Source organism: Cnephaeus nilssonii, assembly GCF_951640355.1.
Source record: "Cnephaeus nilssonii genome assembly, chromosome: 21".
Lineage (NCBI taxonomy): Eukaryota > Metazoa > Chordata > Mammalia > Chiroptera > Vespertilionidae > Cnephaeus > Cnephaeus nilssonii.
The window spans coordinates 5,930,077-5,948,548 of NC_137092.1; the positions used below are offsets into that span (position 1 = coordinate 5,930,077).

At 59.0% G+C, this 18,472-nt stretch overlaps 1 protein-coding gene across 3 annotated transcripts; it reads left to right on the forward strand.

Annotated features, from left to right (window-relative positions):
* Positions 1-158: 158 nt before the first annotated feature.
* On the forward strand, positions 159-13,252 carry LOC307093363 (glutathione S-transferase Mu 4). Of its 3 annotated transcripts, XM_079761409.1 has the most exons (9): positions 159-288; positions 596-671; positions 1,092-1,156; positions 1,479-1,560; positions 1,658-1,758; positions 2,734-2,829; positions 2,913-3,023; positions 5,582-5,647; positions 12,409-13,252. In XM_079761409.1, exons 1-9 carry the CDS (start codon positions 253-255, stop codon positions 12,496-12,498), a joined length of 723 nt encoding a protein of 240 aa, XP_079617535.1. In that variant the 5' UTR covers positions 159-252; the 3' UTR covers positions 12,499-13,252. The 3 variants fall into 3 exon arrangements, with proteins under 3 accessions (XP_079617535.1, XP_079617534.1, XP_079617533.1); XM_079761408.1 differs by lacking the exon at positions 12,409-13,252 and having other exon boundaries at positions 5,582-6,715; XM_079761407.1 differs by lacking the exons at positions 159-288; positions 596-671; positions 1,092-1,156; ... (3 more) ...; positions 2,913-3,023; positions 5,582-5,647 and adding exons at positions 7,446-7,602; positions 7,845-7,923; positions 8,416-8,480; ... (2 more) ...; positions 9,835-9,930; positions 10,014-10,124 and having other exon boundaries at positions 12,409-13,136.
* Positions 13,253-18,472: the final 5,220 nt, after the last annotated feature.

Genomic DNA, 18,472 nt, shown 5'->3' on the forward strand with positions numbered 1-18,472 from the left:
CGCAGCCCCCGCGGCTCGGGGCGGAAATGCCCTGCACCACTCGCTCGCCAGCCGCCCGAACGCCGCGCTTCGGAGCCTCCCGGGGCCGCGTCATCAGGAGAGCGCGGGGATTGGGTAATTGGTGGGGCGGGGGCGGGGCGCAGAGGGCGAAGGGGCGGAGCCTCCACCAGGCCCCACCCCGGACCCGGGCCCCGGACTAACTTTCAGCCCTGTTCTGCCGGAGTGCCTGCCCTGCAGGCGGGAGCGCTGACCATGGCCATGACTTTGGGTTACTGGGACATCCGAGGGGTGAGCGAGGGGTCCCCCGGCGGGTGGGGTGGAGCCGGCGGCCGGCGGGCGGGCGGGCGGGGAGGTGCTGAGCAGCGGCAGTCGGTTGCACCTGAAGGTTACCCAGGGCTGCCTGGAGCCCAGCCCCCTGCCCCCCATCACCAGCTGTCCTCAGGCGGGCCAGGGCCAGGGCCAGGGCAAGGGCGAGGGCGCCGGCGCGGGCCCGGGGTGTCTGTGTGTTGGGGGGAGAGGATGGGGTTGCAGTTGGAGCAGAGCGAGCCCCAAGTTGGGCTCTGAGACTCTGACCTCTGTCCGGCCGTCCCTCCAGCTGGCTCACGCCATCCGCCTGCTCCTGGAGTACACGGACTCCACCTACGAGGAGAAGAAGTACACGATGGGGGACGGTAATGGCATCCCTGTCGCGTTCTGACTTCGGCCCAACTCCTGCTGATTTGGTCCCGAGAACTCCAGCCCGGCCACCTGTGGCTCCCCTCTGCGCCCTCCACTGGCCGGAGCAGGCCCTGCCCCTTCCTTCACCCTCTGAGGGTGGACCTTGGCCTCAGGCAGGGCAGGGGTGGGGGGCGGCCGGGCCCCTGTGTCAGTAACTGCGATGGCTCCCTGGGTTTGCCCACACTCATGGAAGCCTAGTCCATGAGGGTGCCTGGGACTTCTCAGCGTTCTTTCCCCCAAACCCGGGGGAGAGACTCAGTGCTCAGATTCCAGACTCCCCTGCTCAGGGCCCGGGCCACTGACTCCCTGGTGGGTCCCCGGGAGAGAGGGCTGGCCTGGGGGATGGTCCCTTCACTCCATCTTCTCCACCACAGCTCCCGACTTTGACAGAAGCCAGTGGCTGAGTGAAAAATTCAAGCTGGGCCTGGACTTCCCCAATGTAGGTGCAGGGCGTGGGGGGCCGTGGGCGTAGGGAACCTGCCTCTCCTCTGAGGCTCCTTTCCCGGCTTAGACGGAGGCTTTGGGACCCAGGGCCTCTGCTCAGCCCCAGCTCCCTGGTTCTTGTCGCTGCCTCCCCACCATGCTCTGTGTGCAGCTCATTCCTTCCTGGGACAGTACATGTGCCCAGTGGGCCAACACCCAGCCCAGGTTTCATCTCTGCCCCGATGCAGGGAGATGCAGGGAGGGGCTTCGGGGCGGCCTGTGGCCTCCTGACCTGCCTCTGTCCCCCCCCCTCCCCCCCACTCCCCTCCTCTCTGCAGCTGCCCTACTTGATTGACGGGGCTCACAGGCTCACCCAGAGCAACGCCATCCTTCGCTACCTTGCACGCAAGCACAACCTCTGTGAGTGGGGCTGGGGCGGGTGCAGGGGGTTGGGCGGGCCTGGCCCTGGGCTGGTGGGGTGGGAGGCTGAGGGGGAGCCTCTCTGTTGTGTCCATAGGTGGGGAGACGGAAGAGGAGAAGATCCGCGTGGACATGTTGGAGAACGAGGCTATGGACACGGCCAATCAGCTGGCAAGGGTCTGCTACAGCCCTGACTTTGTGAGTTGCCTCCTGCTGATCTGGATGGGCGGCTCTGATAGGAGCCGAGACACTTGGTCACGTCTGCACTGGTTCTACTGGCCATTGATCTCCTCGGAGCCTCTGATCCTCCAGGCTGGTCCCTGTCCTGTCAGCAGAGTGACCCTCAGAACCCCTAGTGCCTCACAGGAAATCTCCCACTCAGCTCCCCTCAATCTTCGCATCGAGTGCAGACTCCCGCGGCCTGAGCTTAGCTCCTAACGGTGTGTGCAGCTGGTTAGCCCCGCCCCGCCTCCTGGACACCTTTGGGCAGGCGTCCTCAAACTACGGCCCGCGGGCCACATGCGGGTGTCTTTGCCGTTTTGTTTTTTTACTTCAAAATAAGATATGTGCAGTGTGCATAGGAATTTGTTCATAGTTTTTTTTTTTTTAAACTATAGTCCGGCCCTCCAACGGTCTGAGGGACAGTGAACTGGGCCCCTGTTTAAAAAGTTTGAGGACCCCTGCCTTTGGGGATCAGCACACTTTCCCAGGAAGCAGGGTGGGGCTCCGTGCCCCCCACTCCTTCCTTTCAGCCTCTCGGGTTCTCCCCGTCTGTCCAGAAAGTGCTCACATGTCCTTCTGTCACCCACCAGCTGGATGCCCTTCCCTGGGCCATGTTAGCTCTTGGCACCGTTCATTCTGCCCAGCCTCTGGGTCCAGGCTCTGCAGGTTCTCCCGCTCCTGGGTCCGGCCCGTGCAGGGTGTGAGATGCGTGGACACAGGGTCAGGCGCAGGCTGGTGTCTCTGTGCTTCCCAACGGCCTGTCCCAGCTGGGAGGTGGTCCCCAGGAGGAGTCCAGTGACCACAGGTCGGATTAAGTGATGACCCGGGCACTGACCCAGGTGCAGCTGGGGACAAGGCCGCCACCGTGGCAGCTGGGGCACCGCCCTGGGCGGCCTGCCCTCTGCCCAGGGAGTCCCTGGCGCGGGTGGTGACAGCCGTGTTGTGCCTCAGGAGAAACAGAAGCCCGAGTTCCTGAAGGTGCTCCCTGAAAAGTTGAAGCTCTTCTCACAGTTCCTGGGGAAGAAGGCTTGGTTTGCAGGGGACAAGGTACGGGGAAGGCTTTGGGGTGGGGGAGTGGATTGTTCCCCGTGTCAGAGTTTGGCGCCCATTCACCCTGTGCCTGCCCGCAGCTCACCTACGTGGACTTCCTGGCCTACGACGTTCTAGACCTGCACCGCATCTTTGAGCCCACGTGCCTGGATGCGTTCCCGAACCTGAGAGACTTCATCGCCCGCATAGAGGTGATCCCACTGACCCTCTTACCATGCTATCTCTTTGGTCTCCTCTTACTCTTTTTTAAAAATACATTTTTATTGATTTCAGAGAGGAAGGGAGAGGGAGAGAGAGAGAGAGAGAAACATCAATGATGAGCGAGAATCATTGATCAGCTGCCTCCTGCACACCCCACACTGGGGATGGAGTCTGCAGTCCATGCATGTGCGCTGAGGAGGGAATTGAACCGTGACCTCCTGGTTCAACCACTGAGCCACACCGGCCCAGCTCCTCCTGATTCTTGATGCTTCTCTAGTCCTGGGGCTAAAATGAAGCATAACTAGCATTCATTGAGGACTTGGCTTTATGCCAGGATCTGTGCTCAGCGTGTCACATATATTGAGTTTAAGTTATCCTTTAGAACAGCCTATGTGGTGGAAGATTTATTACCTCCCTTTAGCAGATAATGAAATGAGGCTGAAAGGGTAAGTCGTTTGCTCAAGGTCACAGAGCCAGTCCAGTGGGTCACAGCCCCGGCCCTGGTGCGGGGCCCCCAGTTGCCGTTGGCTTCCGTGGGCAGCCGGCAGAGGGCCCCCTTTCCTGTGCCCGGAAGGCGAGCTCCGGCCCTCCTCAGCCTGCACGCCACCGCTCCGGACTTTGTGGAGGAAGCGGAGCGTTCCAGAGTTTGGATGAGGGACATCAGTAGGGTTGGGATGTGGCAGGAATGATGTTAAGTCCCAGAGACACAGACAGTGTTTCCTCCCTGTCTGCAGACGGCTCTGCAGCGTGGGGTGCCCTCTGGGCAGTGCTGAGGTCCCCGGGCTGTGGTGCTGGGATCTGCAGGGTGGTTGCCGCTGCAGAAGGATGTTACCCTGACATCTCCTGTGGTGGGCACTTTCCTTCCCTGCCCCTCTCCCCTTCTCCTCTGCAGTCACACAAGGCACTGTCTCAGAGATGAGGTGGCACATTTATTCTCGGTTGTATTCACTGACGTGCCCCCCTCTTCTGTATGAGGCACTGTGACAGGCACAGCGAGGATGCAGAGGTGACCCAGCCCTGGCACCCTCCTCCTGGGGTCTCAGTGAGGAAGTGCAGGAGTCCCCCCTGGGTGGTCCTGCGGTCCCATGCGGGTGGTGGAGGTGCATGGCCTAAACCTCATCTCATAGCTCATCATCTGTTACCTTAGTCAACTCACAGATGATCAATAGAGTCTGCTTTGCCTGGTGGCGTGGCTCAGTGGTTGAGCACCGACCTATGAACCTGGAGGTCCCGGTTTGATTTCCAGTCAGGGCACAGGCCGGGTTGTGGGCTCAGTCCCGGGTGGGCAGTGTGCGGGAGGCAGCCCATCAGTGATTCTCTCTCATCATTGATGTTTCTATCTCCTCCTCTCCCTTCCTCTCTGAAATCAATACAAATATATTAGAAACAAATGAAGTGGGCTTGATCCCAGATTTGGGAATCTGAGGCATCCCTAGGCCCAGACTTTGCAGCTTACAGTCTGTTTCCCTTTCCCCTCCCCATCAAGAGGTCTGCCCTGCCAGCCAGTTCCCACCGGCTCTGGGTCGGGTCCAGGGCCATCCGCCTGGGATATTATGCAAGAGCTGGCGGACTGACGGGCTGGGAGGGATGGGGCACAGCTGTGGGCTTCAGCCTGCGGCCTGGTGACAGGCCGCCCCAGGCCCTTCGAATCCTGTAGAAGTTACTGGACACTTGTCTGTCTTGGGAACATGGTGCTCACACACCCCGTGTGTCCAGGGCCTGGTTGGCTGCAGCTGCACAGGATGAGGCAGGTCGGGGCCCAGTGAGGTTGGGCTCAGGAACCAGGCCACGCAGCTGGACTTTCTCCTTTAAGGGGCCTCTTAGGGCTTGGCTCTGCTCCACATCCTCCTATCAGCTTTCACCCCCGTTTTGCTGAGTCATGGGTGGGACCTGGCCTGCTCTGCAAGCTGCACAGGCACAGTCTGAGCCCTTCGTGCTGCCGGGGTCCCTCCTGGGCAGCCCCTGGGCGGCAGGAGCCTCCCTGTGAGACCGGGGACTGTGTGTGCGGACGGGGAGGGTCAAGGCCTCCTGTGTGGGCGGGAGGAAGGGAGTGCAGCAGAGCACGGGGTCGGGGGAGAGCCAGGCTGCCTTCCAGCCCTGCCCACCTACAGCTGTGTGAGCGTTTGGGAGGGCTCCAGCTCTGTGTGCCTCAGTTTCCCTTCTGATAAACGGTGATAGCAGTGCCTATCCTGCAGGCCAAGCATGTCACACTCGCAGCCCGCGGGCTGCATGCCACGTTTATTTGGCCCGAGTTAGCCTTGGAGTTGGACATGCTTGCTGTAGGCGGTTGTGTGGAATGTTGTAAACCTGTTTCACAATCTCTAATGGCTATAAGGCCCCTAGCACAGTGTGGGAGCTGTGACTAAGGCATCAGAGCAGTTACAGGAAATGGTAAGAGTTAACTCAGCACAACTGGGGACCCCAGGAAGACTCTTATGCCAGGATCCTGAACTTGGAGTGTCTGGAGTGGGGCTGTGTGAGCCCCGGGGGGGGCAGCAGACCCTGAGGTCTGGCCTCTCCCTCTTCTCTCCCCCACTCCCCCCCGCAGGGCCTGGAGAAGATCGCTGCCTACATGAAGTCCAGCCGCTTCCTCCCAGCACCTATTTACACAAAGATCGCCGTGTGGGGCAACAAGTAGTGCCCAGACGTGCAGGGCAGGGCATGGGCGCGAGCTGCACACCGGGACTGGAGAGCAGCTGGTCCTCCCTGAACCCCCGGAACCAGCTGTCTTGTTCTTTTCTCCCTTTCTTCCCTTCACCCCCACTCAGGACCCCCAATCCCAGTTCACCAGGACTTTAGAGCTCTCCAGCACCCCTTGTTCCGTGAAGGCTCCCCCTGACATTGTCCTTCCTGCACAAAGCCAATCGGACTGACTGTCCTTTCGGTGATTGCTCTGTTTTGAGGAGCCCGACTGGACCCCTGGCCTGTGGAGCTCAGCCCTGAGCCCCCACCTCTGCTCTGCAGACCAGGAGTGCCCGGTGAGCAGGCCCTGCTCCCCGCGTGGCCCCTGCCCAGCTGCCTGAGCCCCAGTGAAGCCTGATCACACCCGCTGTATCCTGTCTTCTTCCCTCCTGGCCACCGAGCTCACGCTCCAGCAGGCCCTGCTGCGCCCCGGGTCTGCCTGGTGAAGCTGGCAGTGGCGGGTCCTCGGGGATCCTGGGTGAGACGCCTTGTTCCCATTTCTGACACCTTCGGAGCAGGACACGCCATGGGGCTCTAGGACATATTCCTGTGGAGGTGGTACTACAGGCCACAGATCACAGAGGGACTTCACAAGCCGCCTGGGCCACTCATACCCCAAAGCACGTGTGTGTCAGGATCCAGGGTTGGGGCTGGAACCCGTGGGCCTGGACAGCTGAGGGTCCTGCGGGGAGTCCCCAGGCTCCTGACGGAGCTCCCCCGCCCCCCCCCCCCCCCCCCCCCCCCCGCTTCTGCAGCAGCACAGGCGGCTGGTCCCCCAGAGGCCACCTCTTCCTGCTGCACTCCCGCCCCGGCACTCCCTCACAAGCCCTGTGTGACCACCGTGCTCCGGGTTCTGCTCCGGTCAGCATCAGGGACACCTAGCGGGCCGGCAGGGCATTTCTGGGGCTGCGCTCAATACCCTGCCTCTTTGCAGGGGCTGGTTCTGGATTTTAATCAACAACTGCAACCATAAAGCCAATTGATTAATTTTCATTTGATTCTTGTTCAGTTTTTTAAATTTCAGAGGGAGGAAGGGAGAGGGAGAGAGAGAGAGAAACATCAGTGATGGGAGGGAATCATTGATCGGCTGCCTCCTGCATGACCCCCACTGGGGAATGAGCCTGAAACTCAGGCATCTGCCCTGATGGGGAATCGAACCGTGACCTCCAGGTTCATAGGTCGCCGCTCAACCACTGAGCCACACCAGCTGGGCTTCATTGGATTATCGCTCTTAGACACATGACTTAAGAGCTGGGTCCTCCAAAGTCCAAGACAGGGAACACGGAGACCCCATCTCCTTCCCTGTGTCCTTGTCCTGGGTGTCCCCCCCCCCCCCCGCCCCCCCAATTAATGAAGTCTGCAAGACACAGGGCGTCTGGGATTCCAAGGTCTGGGAGGCGCTTTCAGACTGGCTGGTCTGCCAGGTGCTGTTGGAACTGATTTGGGGGGCCACGCTGGCGGCCTAGGGGACTCTGCAGCCCAGGGGGGAGGCGCGCGGGGCCTGGAGGGGAAGGGGGGAGCCTTGTGTTTTTGTGGTTCAGATTCGTCTCCGGAGCGCACGGCCCGCTCCCTCAGGCCCGGCCGGCGAGGTCTGGACACGGGCGGGGAGCCCTTGGGCGTCCTGGCGCCCAGACTGAGTTCCCAACTTCCACGGCCGGGTGGCGGGCCGTTCCGTTTCACTGCGTCTCCGGGATGCGGTGCTGTGGGGTGTGGGCGGGACTTGGGGGCGGGGACCAGGGACGGAAACTAGGGGGCTGTGCGCACGGCGGGCCCCGCCCCTCCTCGGACTGAGCTTAATACCGGAGTCCCGCTCCCCAAAGCGCCTCCGCTCAGAGCGCGAAAACCTGCACCATGGCCATGACTCTGGGTTACTGGGACGTGCGAGGGGTGAGCGAGGGGTCCCCCGCGGGGGGAGGGGGTGGGGTGGAGCCGGCGGGCGGGCGGGGAGGTGCTGAGCAGCCGGGGCTCCAGGGCCGCCTGGTGCCCAGCCCCCTCCCGCCGCCTGTCCCCGGGTGGGCGCGGGCCCGGGGTGTCTGTGTGTTGCGGGGAGAGGATGGGGTTGCAGTTGGAGCAGAGCGAGCCCCGAGTCGGGCCCTGGGACTCTGACCTCTGTGCCGCCGTCCCTCCAGCTGGCTCACGCCATCCGCCTGCTCCTGGAGTACACGGACTCCACCTACGAGGAGAAGAAGTACACGTTGTTGGGGGACGGTAATGGCATCCCTGTCGCGTTCCGACTTAGACTTCGGCCCAACTCCTGCTGATTTGGTCCCCAGAACCCGGGCCCGGCCACCTGTGGCTCCCCTCTGCGCCCTCCACTGGCCGGAGCAGGCCCAGCCCCTTCCTTCACCCTCTGAGGGTGGATCTTGGCCTCAGGCAGCGCAGGGAGGCGGGGAGGGGGGGGGGCGGGGGGGGGGGCGGCCGGGCCCCAGTGTCAGTAACTGCGATGGCTCCCTGGGTTTGCCCACACTCATGGAAGCCTAATCCAAGTGGGTGCCTGGGACTTCTCAGCGTTCTTTCCCCCAAACCCGGGGGAGAGACTCAGTGCTCAGATTCCACCCCTAACTGCCCTCCCCTGCAGGCCTGGTCCCCCACAACTGCACTCCCCTGCTCAGGGCCCGGGGCCACGGACTCCCTGGTGGGTCCCCGGGAGAGAGGGCTGGCCTGGGGGATGGTCCCTTCACTCCATCTTCTCCACCACAGCTCCCGACTTTGACAGAAGCCAGTGGCTGAGTGAAAAATTCAAGCTGGGCCTGGACTTCCCCAATGTAGGTGCAGGGCGTGGGGGGCCGTGGCGTAGGGAACCTGCCTCTCCTCTGAGGCTCCTTTCCCGGCTTAGACGGAGGCTTTGGGACCCAGGGCCTCTGCTCAGCCCCAGCTCCCTGGTTCTTGTCGCTGCCTCCCCACCATGCTCTGTGTGCCGCTCATTCCTTCCTGGGACAGTACATGTGCCCAGTGGGCCAACACCCAGCCCAGGTTTCATCTCCGCCCGATGCAGGGAGATGCAGGGAGGGGCTTTGGGGCGGCCTGTGGCCTCCTGACCTGCCTCTGTCACCCCCCCACCCCCACTCCCCTCCTCTCTGCAGCTGCCCTACTTGATTGACGGGGCTCACAGGGTCACCCAGAGCAACGCCATCCTTCGCTACCTTGCACGCAAGCACAACCTCTGTGAGTGGGGCTGGGGCGGGTGCAGGGGGTCGGGCGGGCCTGGCCCTGGGCTGGTGGGGTGGGAGGCTGAGGGGGAGCCTCTCTGTTGTGTCCATAGGTGGGGAGACGGAAGAGGAGAGGATCCGCATGGACATGTTGGAGAATGAGGTGATGGACCTCCGCATGTACCACATCAGGACCTGCTACAGCCCTGACTATGTGAGTCCCCTCCGGGAGGGCTGGGCTGCGTAGGTGTTGGTCAGAGATGGACCTTTGTGTACCATCCGTGCTCGTCCTGTTTGCCATTGAACTCCTCGGAGCTTCTGATCCTCCAGGCTGGTCCCTGTCCTGTCAGCAGAGTGACCCTCAGAACCCCTAGTGCCTCACATGAAATCTCCCACTCAGCTCCCCTCAATCTTCGCATCGAGCGCAGACTCCCGCGGCCTGAGCTTAGCTCCTAACGGTGTGTGCAGCTGGTTAGCCCCGCCTCCTGGACACCTTTGGGCATCAGCACACGTCCCCAGGAGGCGGCGTGGGGCACCCACAGGGCCTCCGTGCCCCCCACTCCTTCCTTTCAGCCTCTCGGGTTCTCCCGTGTCCTGTCACCCACCAGCTGGATGCCCTTCACTGGGCCATGTTAGCTCTTGGCACCGTTCATTCTGCCCAGCCTCTGGGTCCAGGCTCTGCAGGTTCTCCCGCTCCTGGGTCCGGCCCGTGCAGGGTGTGAGATGCGTGGACACAGGGTCAGGCGCAGGCTGGTGTCTCTGTGCTTCCCAACGGCCTGCCCCAGCTGGGAGGTGGTCCCCAGGAGGAGTCCAGTGACCACAGGTCGGATTAAGTGATGACCTGGGCACTGACCCAGGTGCAGCTGGGGACAAGGCCACCCACCGTGGCAGCTGGGGCACCGCCCTGGGCGGCCTGCCCTCTGCCCAGGGAGTCCCTGGCGCGGGTGGTGACAGCCGTGTTGTGCCTCAGGAGAAACAGAAGCCCGAGTTCCTGAAGGTGCTCCCTGAAAAGTTGAAGCTCTTCTCACAGTTCCTGGGGAAGAAGGCTTGGTTTGCAGGGGACAAGGTACGGGGAAGGCTTTGGGGTGGGGGAGTGGATTGTTCCCCGTGTCAGAGTTTGGCGCCCATTCACCCTGTGCCTGCCCGCAGCTCACCTACGTGGACTTCCTGGCCTACGACCTGCTGGGCGTGCTGCGCATGTTTGAGCCCACGTGCCTGGATGCGTTCCCAAACCTGAAAGACTTCTTGGGCCGCTTTGAGGTGAACCCTCTGATCCTCCTACTGTGTTGTGTGTTTTGTCTCCTTCGTCTCCCTGATGCCTCTCTCGTCCTGGAGCTCAATGAGGCTTAACCAGCATTCAGGGAGGCCTTGCTGAATGCCAGGATCTGTGCTCAGCGTGATGCCTGCACCGGGTGAAATGTAATCTTTAAGACATTCCTACACGGGAACATTTTTCATGTCCCTTTTAGGAAATGGAACTGAAAGGTGGGGTCGTTTGCTCAAGGTCACAGAGCCAGTCCAGTGGGTCACAGCCCCGGCCCTGGTGCGGGGCCCCCAGTTGCCGTTGGCTTCCGTGGGCAGCCGGCAGAGGGCCCCCTTTCCTGTGCCCGGAAGGCGAGCTCCGGCCCTCCTCAGCCTGCACGCCACCGCTCCGGACTTTGTGGAGGAAGCAGAGCGTTCCAGAGTTTGGATGAGGGACAGCAGTAGGGTTGGGATGCGGCAGGAATGATGTTAAGTCCCAGAGACACAGACAGTGTTTCCTCCCTGTCTGCAGACGGCTCTGCAGCGTGGGGTGCCCTCTGGGCAGTGCTGAGGTCCCCGGGCTGTCGGGGCTGGGATCTGAGTACACATGTGGGGGTCCCCTGCAGAAGCAGGTTTTTGTTGTTGTTAACCCTCACCCTAGGATAGTTTTTCCATTGATTTTTAGAGAGGGAGGAAGGGAAGATGGGAAGGAGAGAGAGAGAGAGAGAGAGAGAGAGAGAGAGACATTCATGTGAGAGAGACACATTGATTGGTTGCCTCCGGCATGCACCCTGACCGGGCTGGGGATCAAGCCTGCAACCCAGGTACATGCCCTTGACTGGGAATCAAATCTGAGACCCTTCGGGATACGGGCTGACGCTCTAACCACTGAGCACACCAGCCAGGCAGACGGATTTTATCCTCACGTCTTCTGTGGGCCCTTCCCTTTCCGAACTGTCTCCTTTTCCTTCTTTCCAATTATCCAGGACACTGCCTCGGAGATGAGGTGGCACGTTTATTTTCAGTCGTGTTCACGGATGTGCCCCTCTCCTGTGTGTGAGGCACAGGTGGCCCAGCCCTGGGGTCCCCCTCCCCGCGCTGGGTCTCAGTGAGGAAGTGCAGGAGTCCCCGCTGGGGGGTCCTGAGGTCCCACGTGGGTGGTAGGGGTGCAGGGCCTGAACCTCACCTCACAGCGCATCATCGGGTACCTTAGCCAGCTCACAGATGAACAGGATCGGCTTGATCCCAGATTGGGGAATTTGAGGCATCCCTAGGCCCAGACTTTGCAGCTTACAGTCTGTTTCCCTTTCCCCTCCCCATCGAGAGGTCTGCCCTGCCAGCCAGTTCCCACCGGCTCTGGGTCGGGTCCAGGGCCATCCGCCTGGGATATTACGCAAGAGCTGGCGGACTGACGGGCTGGGAGGGATGGGGCACAGCTGTGGGCTGCAGCCTGCGGCCTGTGGGGGCCAGGCCTTGGTTCCAGGCCGCCCCAGGCCCTTCGAATCCTGTAGAAGTTACTGGACACTGTCTGTCTTGGGAACATGGTGCTCACACACCCCGTGTGTCCAGGGCCTGGTTGGCTGCAGCTGCACAGGATGAGGCAGGTCGGGGCCCAGTGAGGTTGGGCTCAGGAACCAGGCCACGCAGCTGGACTTTCTCCTTTAAGGGGCCTCTTAGGGCTTGGCTCTGCTCCACATCCCCCTATCAGCTTTCACCCCCGTTTTGCTGAGTCATGGGTGGGACCTGGCCTGCTCTGCAAGCTGCACAGGCACAGTCTGAGCCCTTCGTTCTGCCGGGGTCCCTCCTGGGCAGCCCCTGGGCGGCAGGAGCCTCCCTGTGAGACCGGGGACTGTGTGTGCGGACGGGGAGGGTCAAGGCCTCCTGTGTGGGCGGGAGGAAGGGAGTGCAGCAGAGCACGGGGTGGGGGGAGAGCCAGGCTGCCTTCCAGCCCTGCCCACCTACAGCTGTGTGAGCGTTCGGGAGGGCTCCAGCTCTGTGTGCCTCAGTTTCCCTTCTGGTAAACGGTGATAGCAGAGCCTATCCTGCAGGCAGTTGTGTGGAGGTTCTAAACCCGTTTCCCAATCTCTAATGGCTACAGGGCCCCTAGCACAGTGGTAACAGTGACTACGATAAAACACCGTTACAGGAAATGCCAAGCGTGAACTTAGCAGAACTGGGACCCCAGGGTTTACTGCCAAGGAAGCCTCGCCAGGATCCTGAACTTGCAGTGTCTGCAGTGGGGCTGGGTGAGCCCCGGGGGGGCAGCAGACCCTGAGCTCTGGCCTTCTCTCCCCTCCCCCAGGGCCTGAAGAGGATCGCTGCCTACATGAAGACCAGCCGCTTTCTCCCCACTCCCGTGTACTCCAAGGCTGCCCAGTGGGGCAACAAGTAGTGCCTGTAAGTGCAGGACACGGGAGCGAGGGGCACCGGGGCCCGGAGAGCAGCTGGGCGTTCTGCATTCTTTCTGCTCTTCCCCCCGCCCCCGACTGTGCCCCCCCCCCACACACACATGCCCATTGACCCTTGTCTGCTCCCAACCGTGTGGTCCCACCTGCCTGCCTGAGCCCCAGCAAAGCCTGGTCACACCTGCTTGTCTTGTCATTCCCTCCTGGCCACTGGACTCAGGACTGACTGTGCTGATGTCTGGGGGTATCCATTTCCCCTTTGTTGTCCGCAGTGGCTGGGTTGTAGGGATGTACGTGTGGGGTGATGGCGGGTGGGGTTGTAAGGTTTCTGGCTCATTTCTGTCTTCATGGTCCATGTGCCTGAGCCTGGGGTCGCTAAGAAGAGGGGGGCCCTGGGCCTGGGGCCTCCTTCATCTCTGCATTTGTGGAATGCCTCCTGTAAGACTCTGTGTCACGGTTCGGGGCCCTTGGGTGAGGAAGGGGGTTGAGCTGTCTGCTGCTGGTTGGGGTCCTGGTGGCCTGCCTTCTGTCCCCTTTCCCAGAGCGTTCCTTGCCCTGTACCCGTCCTCTGTGCTCCTACAACACGTCTCAATAAAACACACCCACTGTATTGTAACTGTCGTTTCACTTGCTCTCCAACCCGATCGCAAATTCATCGAGGAGAGAATCCATGTCTTATTGGACTTTTTAAAAATATATATTTTATTGATTTTTTACAGAGAAGAAGGGAGAGAGATAGAGAGCTAGAAACATCGATGAGAGAGAAACATCGATCAGCTGCCTCCTGCACACCCCCTACTGGGGATGTGCCCGCAACCAAGGTACATGCCCTGGACCGGAATCGAACCTGGGACCCTTCGGTCCGCAGGCTGACGCTCTATCCACTGAGCCAAACCGGTTTCGGCCTTATTGGACTTTTTACCTCTGACATCGATCGCACGCAACGAAATTTGGAAATTTGAGTGATCTCTAATAAGACCCTGGCGAACCCTACAACCGTTCGTGGGATGAGAGCTCTGGGTACAGTTCCTCTCGGCCGCCAGAGGCACAGAAGGAAGAAGGAGGACTTTCCATGTCCGGGCCTGGGAGCAGGAGCCTGGGCTCTTCCTAACGTCAGCACTTCATAGGCTTCAGCTGCTCTTTGAGTAACTTGGCGTCTGACCTGGGCCCCAGGTGCGGGGCCAGAGGCCAGCAGGTCTGCGTGGTCAGGAGGAGGTTTGGGCTCTGACGTTAGGACACCTGCACAGGTGTGGGGCTTAGGGGGTCGCTGTGGGGTCAGCACGGCCCTCCAGCAGTGCCTGGTGAGTGGAGTTGGGCCTTATTAAGGCACAGCCTCGAGACAAGTCGTAACGGGGGGAGCTCTGAAGAAGAGTCTTGTTGGGCATCCGTCCCGGTGATCTCTGCCTGCAACTGCCTTCTTGCAGTTAGTCAATAAAAAGGGAGCCATGGGAGTCACGTGCCAGGTCATGAAGAAATCAATGATTAACTTAAAAAGATAAAACTGGTAAGATAAAAGCTCAGCAAAGCTAACCAAAGTTTATAAAGTGGGTAAGATAAAAGTCAAACTAAAAGCTTGTTAAACTTGAACTTAAGCAGGGAGGGGTGAGGATAAAAAAGAGAAAGAAATGGAAATTAGGAGTGACACTACGATAAAAGGTAAGCAGAGAGAATAAAAATGTTAAATCCGAGTAAAACAGATGTAGGTCAGAACAGGGGCTGGCCCATGCTCTCTGGAGAGGCCTGGACAGAAAATGTGTGTGGCTTTCTGGCTCAGGTGGTCTCTGTCAATCACTCATCACCGCCGTGTGAGAGCCGACACAGCCGATACAGAAGGGAATGGCTGGGCCCCGGGTTCCAACACAGACGGCCTGCTTGCCAACTCCTGATCTAGACGTGCAGCTGAAAAGGAATGCCTATGTTAAAGCCTAAATATTAGCTCTGAAATGCAACAGAACAAAAGAACTCAATCCTTAACAAGGAGGGAAGAGCCCTGGCCGGTGTGGCTTGACCGAGCACCCTCCCAGGCACTGAGATCGCAGGTGGATTCCTGGTCAGGGCACATGCCCAGGTTGCAGGCTCCATCCTTAGTCGGGGGCATGCAAGAGGCAGCAAATCCAAGTTTCACTCTCTCCCTCTCCCGTCCTAAAAATCAATTTTAAAATCTTAAAAACAACAACACGAGGGAAGATGTGGTAACGAAGGAATCAGTCACAAATGAAAACTATTTGCTAAACATTGTGGTCAGAATGACAAGTCTAAGTATTTTATTTTTTAAAATATATTTATTAATCTTTTACAGAGAGGAAGGGAAAGGGATAGAGAGTTTGAAACATCGATGAGAGAAACATCCATCAGCTGCCTCCTGCACACCCACTCCTGGGGATGTGCCTGCAACCAAGGTACATGCCCTTGACCGGAATCGAACCTGGGAACCTTCAGTCTGAAGGACGACGCTCTAGCCACTGAGCCAAACCGGTTAGGGCAAAAGCTAAGTATTTTAAAGTGTGGGGCAGAAATAGCAGAAGGTATGGACTTCACACTGTTGGGGCGGCGGGCACGGCACCAGGTGTTAGACTGTGGGGAGGGGTTGGGGTGGGGGGAGGGAGGTGTCAGACCAGATCTGGGTGCAGCAACCTTGGTCCTTGAGTTCTGGCTAGGAAGTCACTCAGAACCAAGACTCAAACTACAAGAGAATATCTGTTTATGAAATCACAGAGGTGGAAGCAGTGCTTCATAGAAGCCATGGGCTTAGGACACAAGTTACAGAGGCCAAGGAGAGGCGCTTGGGGCTTAGAGGTGGGGAAGGCAAAGGGGACTTGCCTGGAGGAAGGGGAGGAGAGAGGCCCTGGGGTGCTCCTGGGAGAGTGTGCTGGGTCCTGTGCTAAAGTTTTTAGGGTGGAAATGTTAGGAGAGGCCCCAGGGGAAGATCTCACTAGAATATTCCGCAGCTTCCCAGGTGGGTCCTGTCAGGGTCTAAGTCTCCACTGAGGGATGGGTCCACGCCCTGGCAGGGGGTCATTATCTAATGCAGCTGGTCCTGCGGTCCGCCCTGGGGTCACGAGTCTGATTTTACTGCTTTTCTGGGGCTGGAGCTGAAATATAACTGAGGCCTAGAGGTTATCACTTGGATAAGGTCAGGGGGTCCAAACCGCATGACCAGCGATGTGCTAGGGCAGTGTTCGGCAAACTCATTAGCCAGCAGAGCAAATACCAACAGTACAACGATTGAAATATCTTTTGAGAGCCAAATTTTTTTAAAAAAAATATATTTTATTGATTTTTTACAGAGAGGAAGAGAGAGGGATAGAGAGTTAGAAACATCGATGAGAGAGAACCATCGATCAGCTGCCTCTTGCACACCCCGCACTGGGGATGTGCCCGCAACCAAGGTACATGCCCTTGACCGGAATCGAACCTGGGACCCTTGAGTCCGTAGGCCGACGCTCTATCCACTGAGCCAAACCGGTTTCGGTGAGAGCCAAATTTTTTAAACTTCTTCTAATGCCACTTTCTTCAAAATAGACTCGCCCAGGCTGTGGTATTTTGTGGAAGAGCCACACTCAAGGGGCCAAAGAGCCGCATGTGGCTCGCGAGCCGCAGTTTGCCGACCACGGTGCTAGGGGAGCAAAGGTCGCCCTGGGGGCGAGGTCCCACTTGCAATGGTCCATTGCTAGGCACCCAGGGCTTTCCCCTGGTGACCTGTACCTGGTCCATCGTCCTCGCTCTGCTCATGTCTACCCCAAAACGGAGGCAACCGGAAAGGTGATTTGATTGTGGCTGGATCCCGAAGAGGCCTCAAGACTTGGGATTCTTCGGTGCCTCGGGACAGGGCTCAGATGTCGTTCAGGGTGTATGTCCCCTTCTGGAATGGGGACACAAGCCACACTGAGAAGGTGGCACTGGTGCCCCGCATGGGTCTGTCATCTCCGGTGTCCATGACAAGCTCCCCTGCCTAGGGTCCCGCCGCTGTTATTGTCGTAGCCGAGAAAGGCAAAGCTGATGGAGACCTCAAGGCAGCAGCTTCTAGAAAATGAAGTTTATTCTTCTTTCATGTTCCATGGCAAGGAGTCCGAGTGTTATAGGCGGTTGGACAGACACGAGCAGAGCCAGGAGAGAAACTCACCAGGTACAGAACTCACCAGGGCCGAGAGCCCCGCTGCCCAGCAGGGGGCAACACTGGGAAAACAAGACTCACACCCCTGGGGTGACCGTTCCTCCCCTAGCACATCCCTTGGACACCCTGACGTTTTCCTCCCTAGCGGTAACATCTGGGCCTCAGTTGTATTTCAGCTCCAGGCCCAGAAAAGCAGCAAAGCCAAGGCAATGGCTGCCTCAGGCCCAGCTGCATTGACTAATGACCCCTGCCCTGCACCGACCAATCAGAGACCGTGACCCCGAGAGAGCACACCTGCAAAGCTGTGAATCTTCATTTGGACCCTCCCCGGAGGCCTCCCTAAGGCTTCCACCTGCAGGAAAGAGATAAATACGCTCAGGAAGAAGGGCCCAGCGCACGCTTTCCCTCTAAGGAGTAAGCCCCTGCTGTTCCCCCGCAGGCGCGTGTCCCCTAACCTCTAAGGGACCCCACGAGACCTGCAACCCGGGGAGCGATGGGCAGCGGCAGCTCGTCCTGGGCAAACCCCCTGAGCCTGTCTCCAAGGCCCCCTTTTCTCCGACTTTCCGGCGAGCCAGAGCGGCCCCGCCTCGGCTCTCCTGTTGCTTCTTCCAGGCGTCCTCACACTACGGCCCGCGGGCCACATGCGGGTGTCTTTGCCGTTTTGTTTTTTTTTTACTTCAAAATAAGATATGTGCAGTGTGCATAGGAATTAGTTCATAGTTTTTTTTTAAACCATAGTCCGGCCCTCCACCGGTCTGAGGGACAGTTAACGGGCCCCCCGTTTAAAACGTTTGGGGACCCCTAAGCCCTTCCTCTGTCACTGTCCTAAGTATAAATTCTTCCTTCCTACCCTTTGTCTCTTGACTGAAATCTTTCCTTCAAAAAGACAAAGCCCTACCTGGTTTGGCTCAGAGAAAGAGCGTCGGCCTGCGGACTGAAGGGTTCTGAGTTTGAGTCCAGTCAAGGGCACATGCCGGGGTTTCGGGCTTGATTCCCAGTAGGGGGCCTGCAGGAGGCAGGCGGTCAATGATTCTCTCTTCTCTCTCATCGTTGATGTTTCTACCTCTCTCCCTCTCCCTTCCTCTCTGAAATCAGTAAAAATATGTATTAAAAAACAACAACAACAACAAAAAAAACAAGAACCACCCCAGCCAGCTTGGCTCAGAGGCTAGAGTGTCGGCCCGTGGGCTGAAGAGTCCCAGGTTCGAGTCCTGTCAAAGGCTTGTACGTTGGTTGCAGGCTTGACCCCCCTGGCCCTGGTTGGGTCGTGCAGAAGGCAACCAATTGATGTGTCTCTCTCATATCAATATTTCTGTCTCCCTCCCTTCTCTCTCTAAAAAACATTAATGGGGAAAATATCCTCAGGTGAGGATAAAAAGAGAGGGGGGGGGGGAGGGCGGGAGAGAGACAAGAACTAAGGTCTCGTAGTCTCCCCGGCAACAAAGGCTGTTGGGCAGCCCCGGTCCCTGAAGTTACACGGGACGAGCCCCTTCCTTCCTTCCTTCTTGTGGCTCCTGTGTCAAACAGGGTGTTTCCCGTCTCTGGTGGGAGCTGTGTCACGAGCCTGGGAAGAAAACTAGAGAAAACCCCACGGAGACAGTGTCCCCTTTGCAAGTGAGGCCAGAGTTGCATAAGCCACAGTCGTTCACAGTCTGTTCGTGAGGTTCCCACGTGTGGCTCTGCCTGGACACAGGGGCAGACCTACGTTTCCAAAGAATGCATTTAGGTGGCCAACCGCAGTCCCTCCCACACCCAGAGTGGGGGAGTGTAAAAGTTAAGCCCCAGGTTAGCGGAGACCTTGGGGTGAAGCCAGCGGTTTAAGCATGTAGGATAGAGGCTCAGGTATT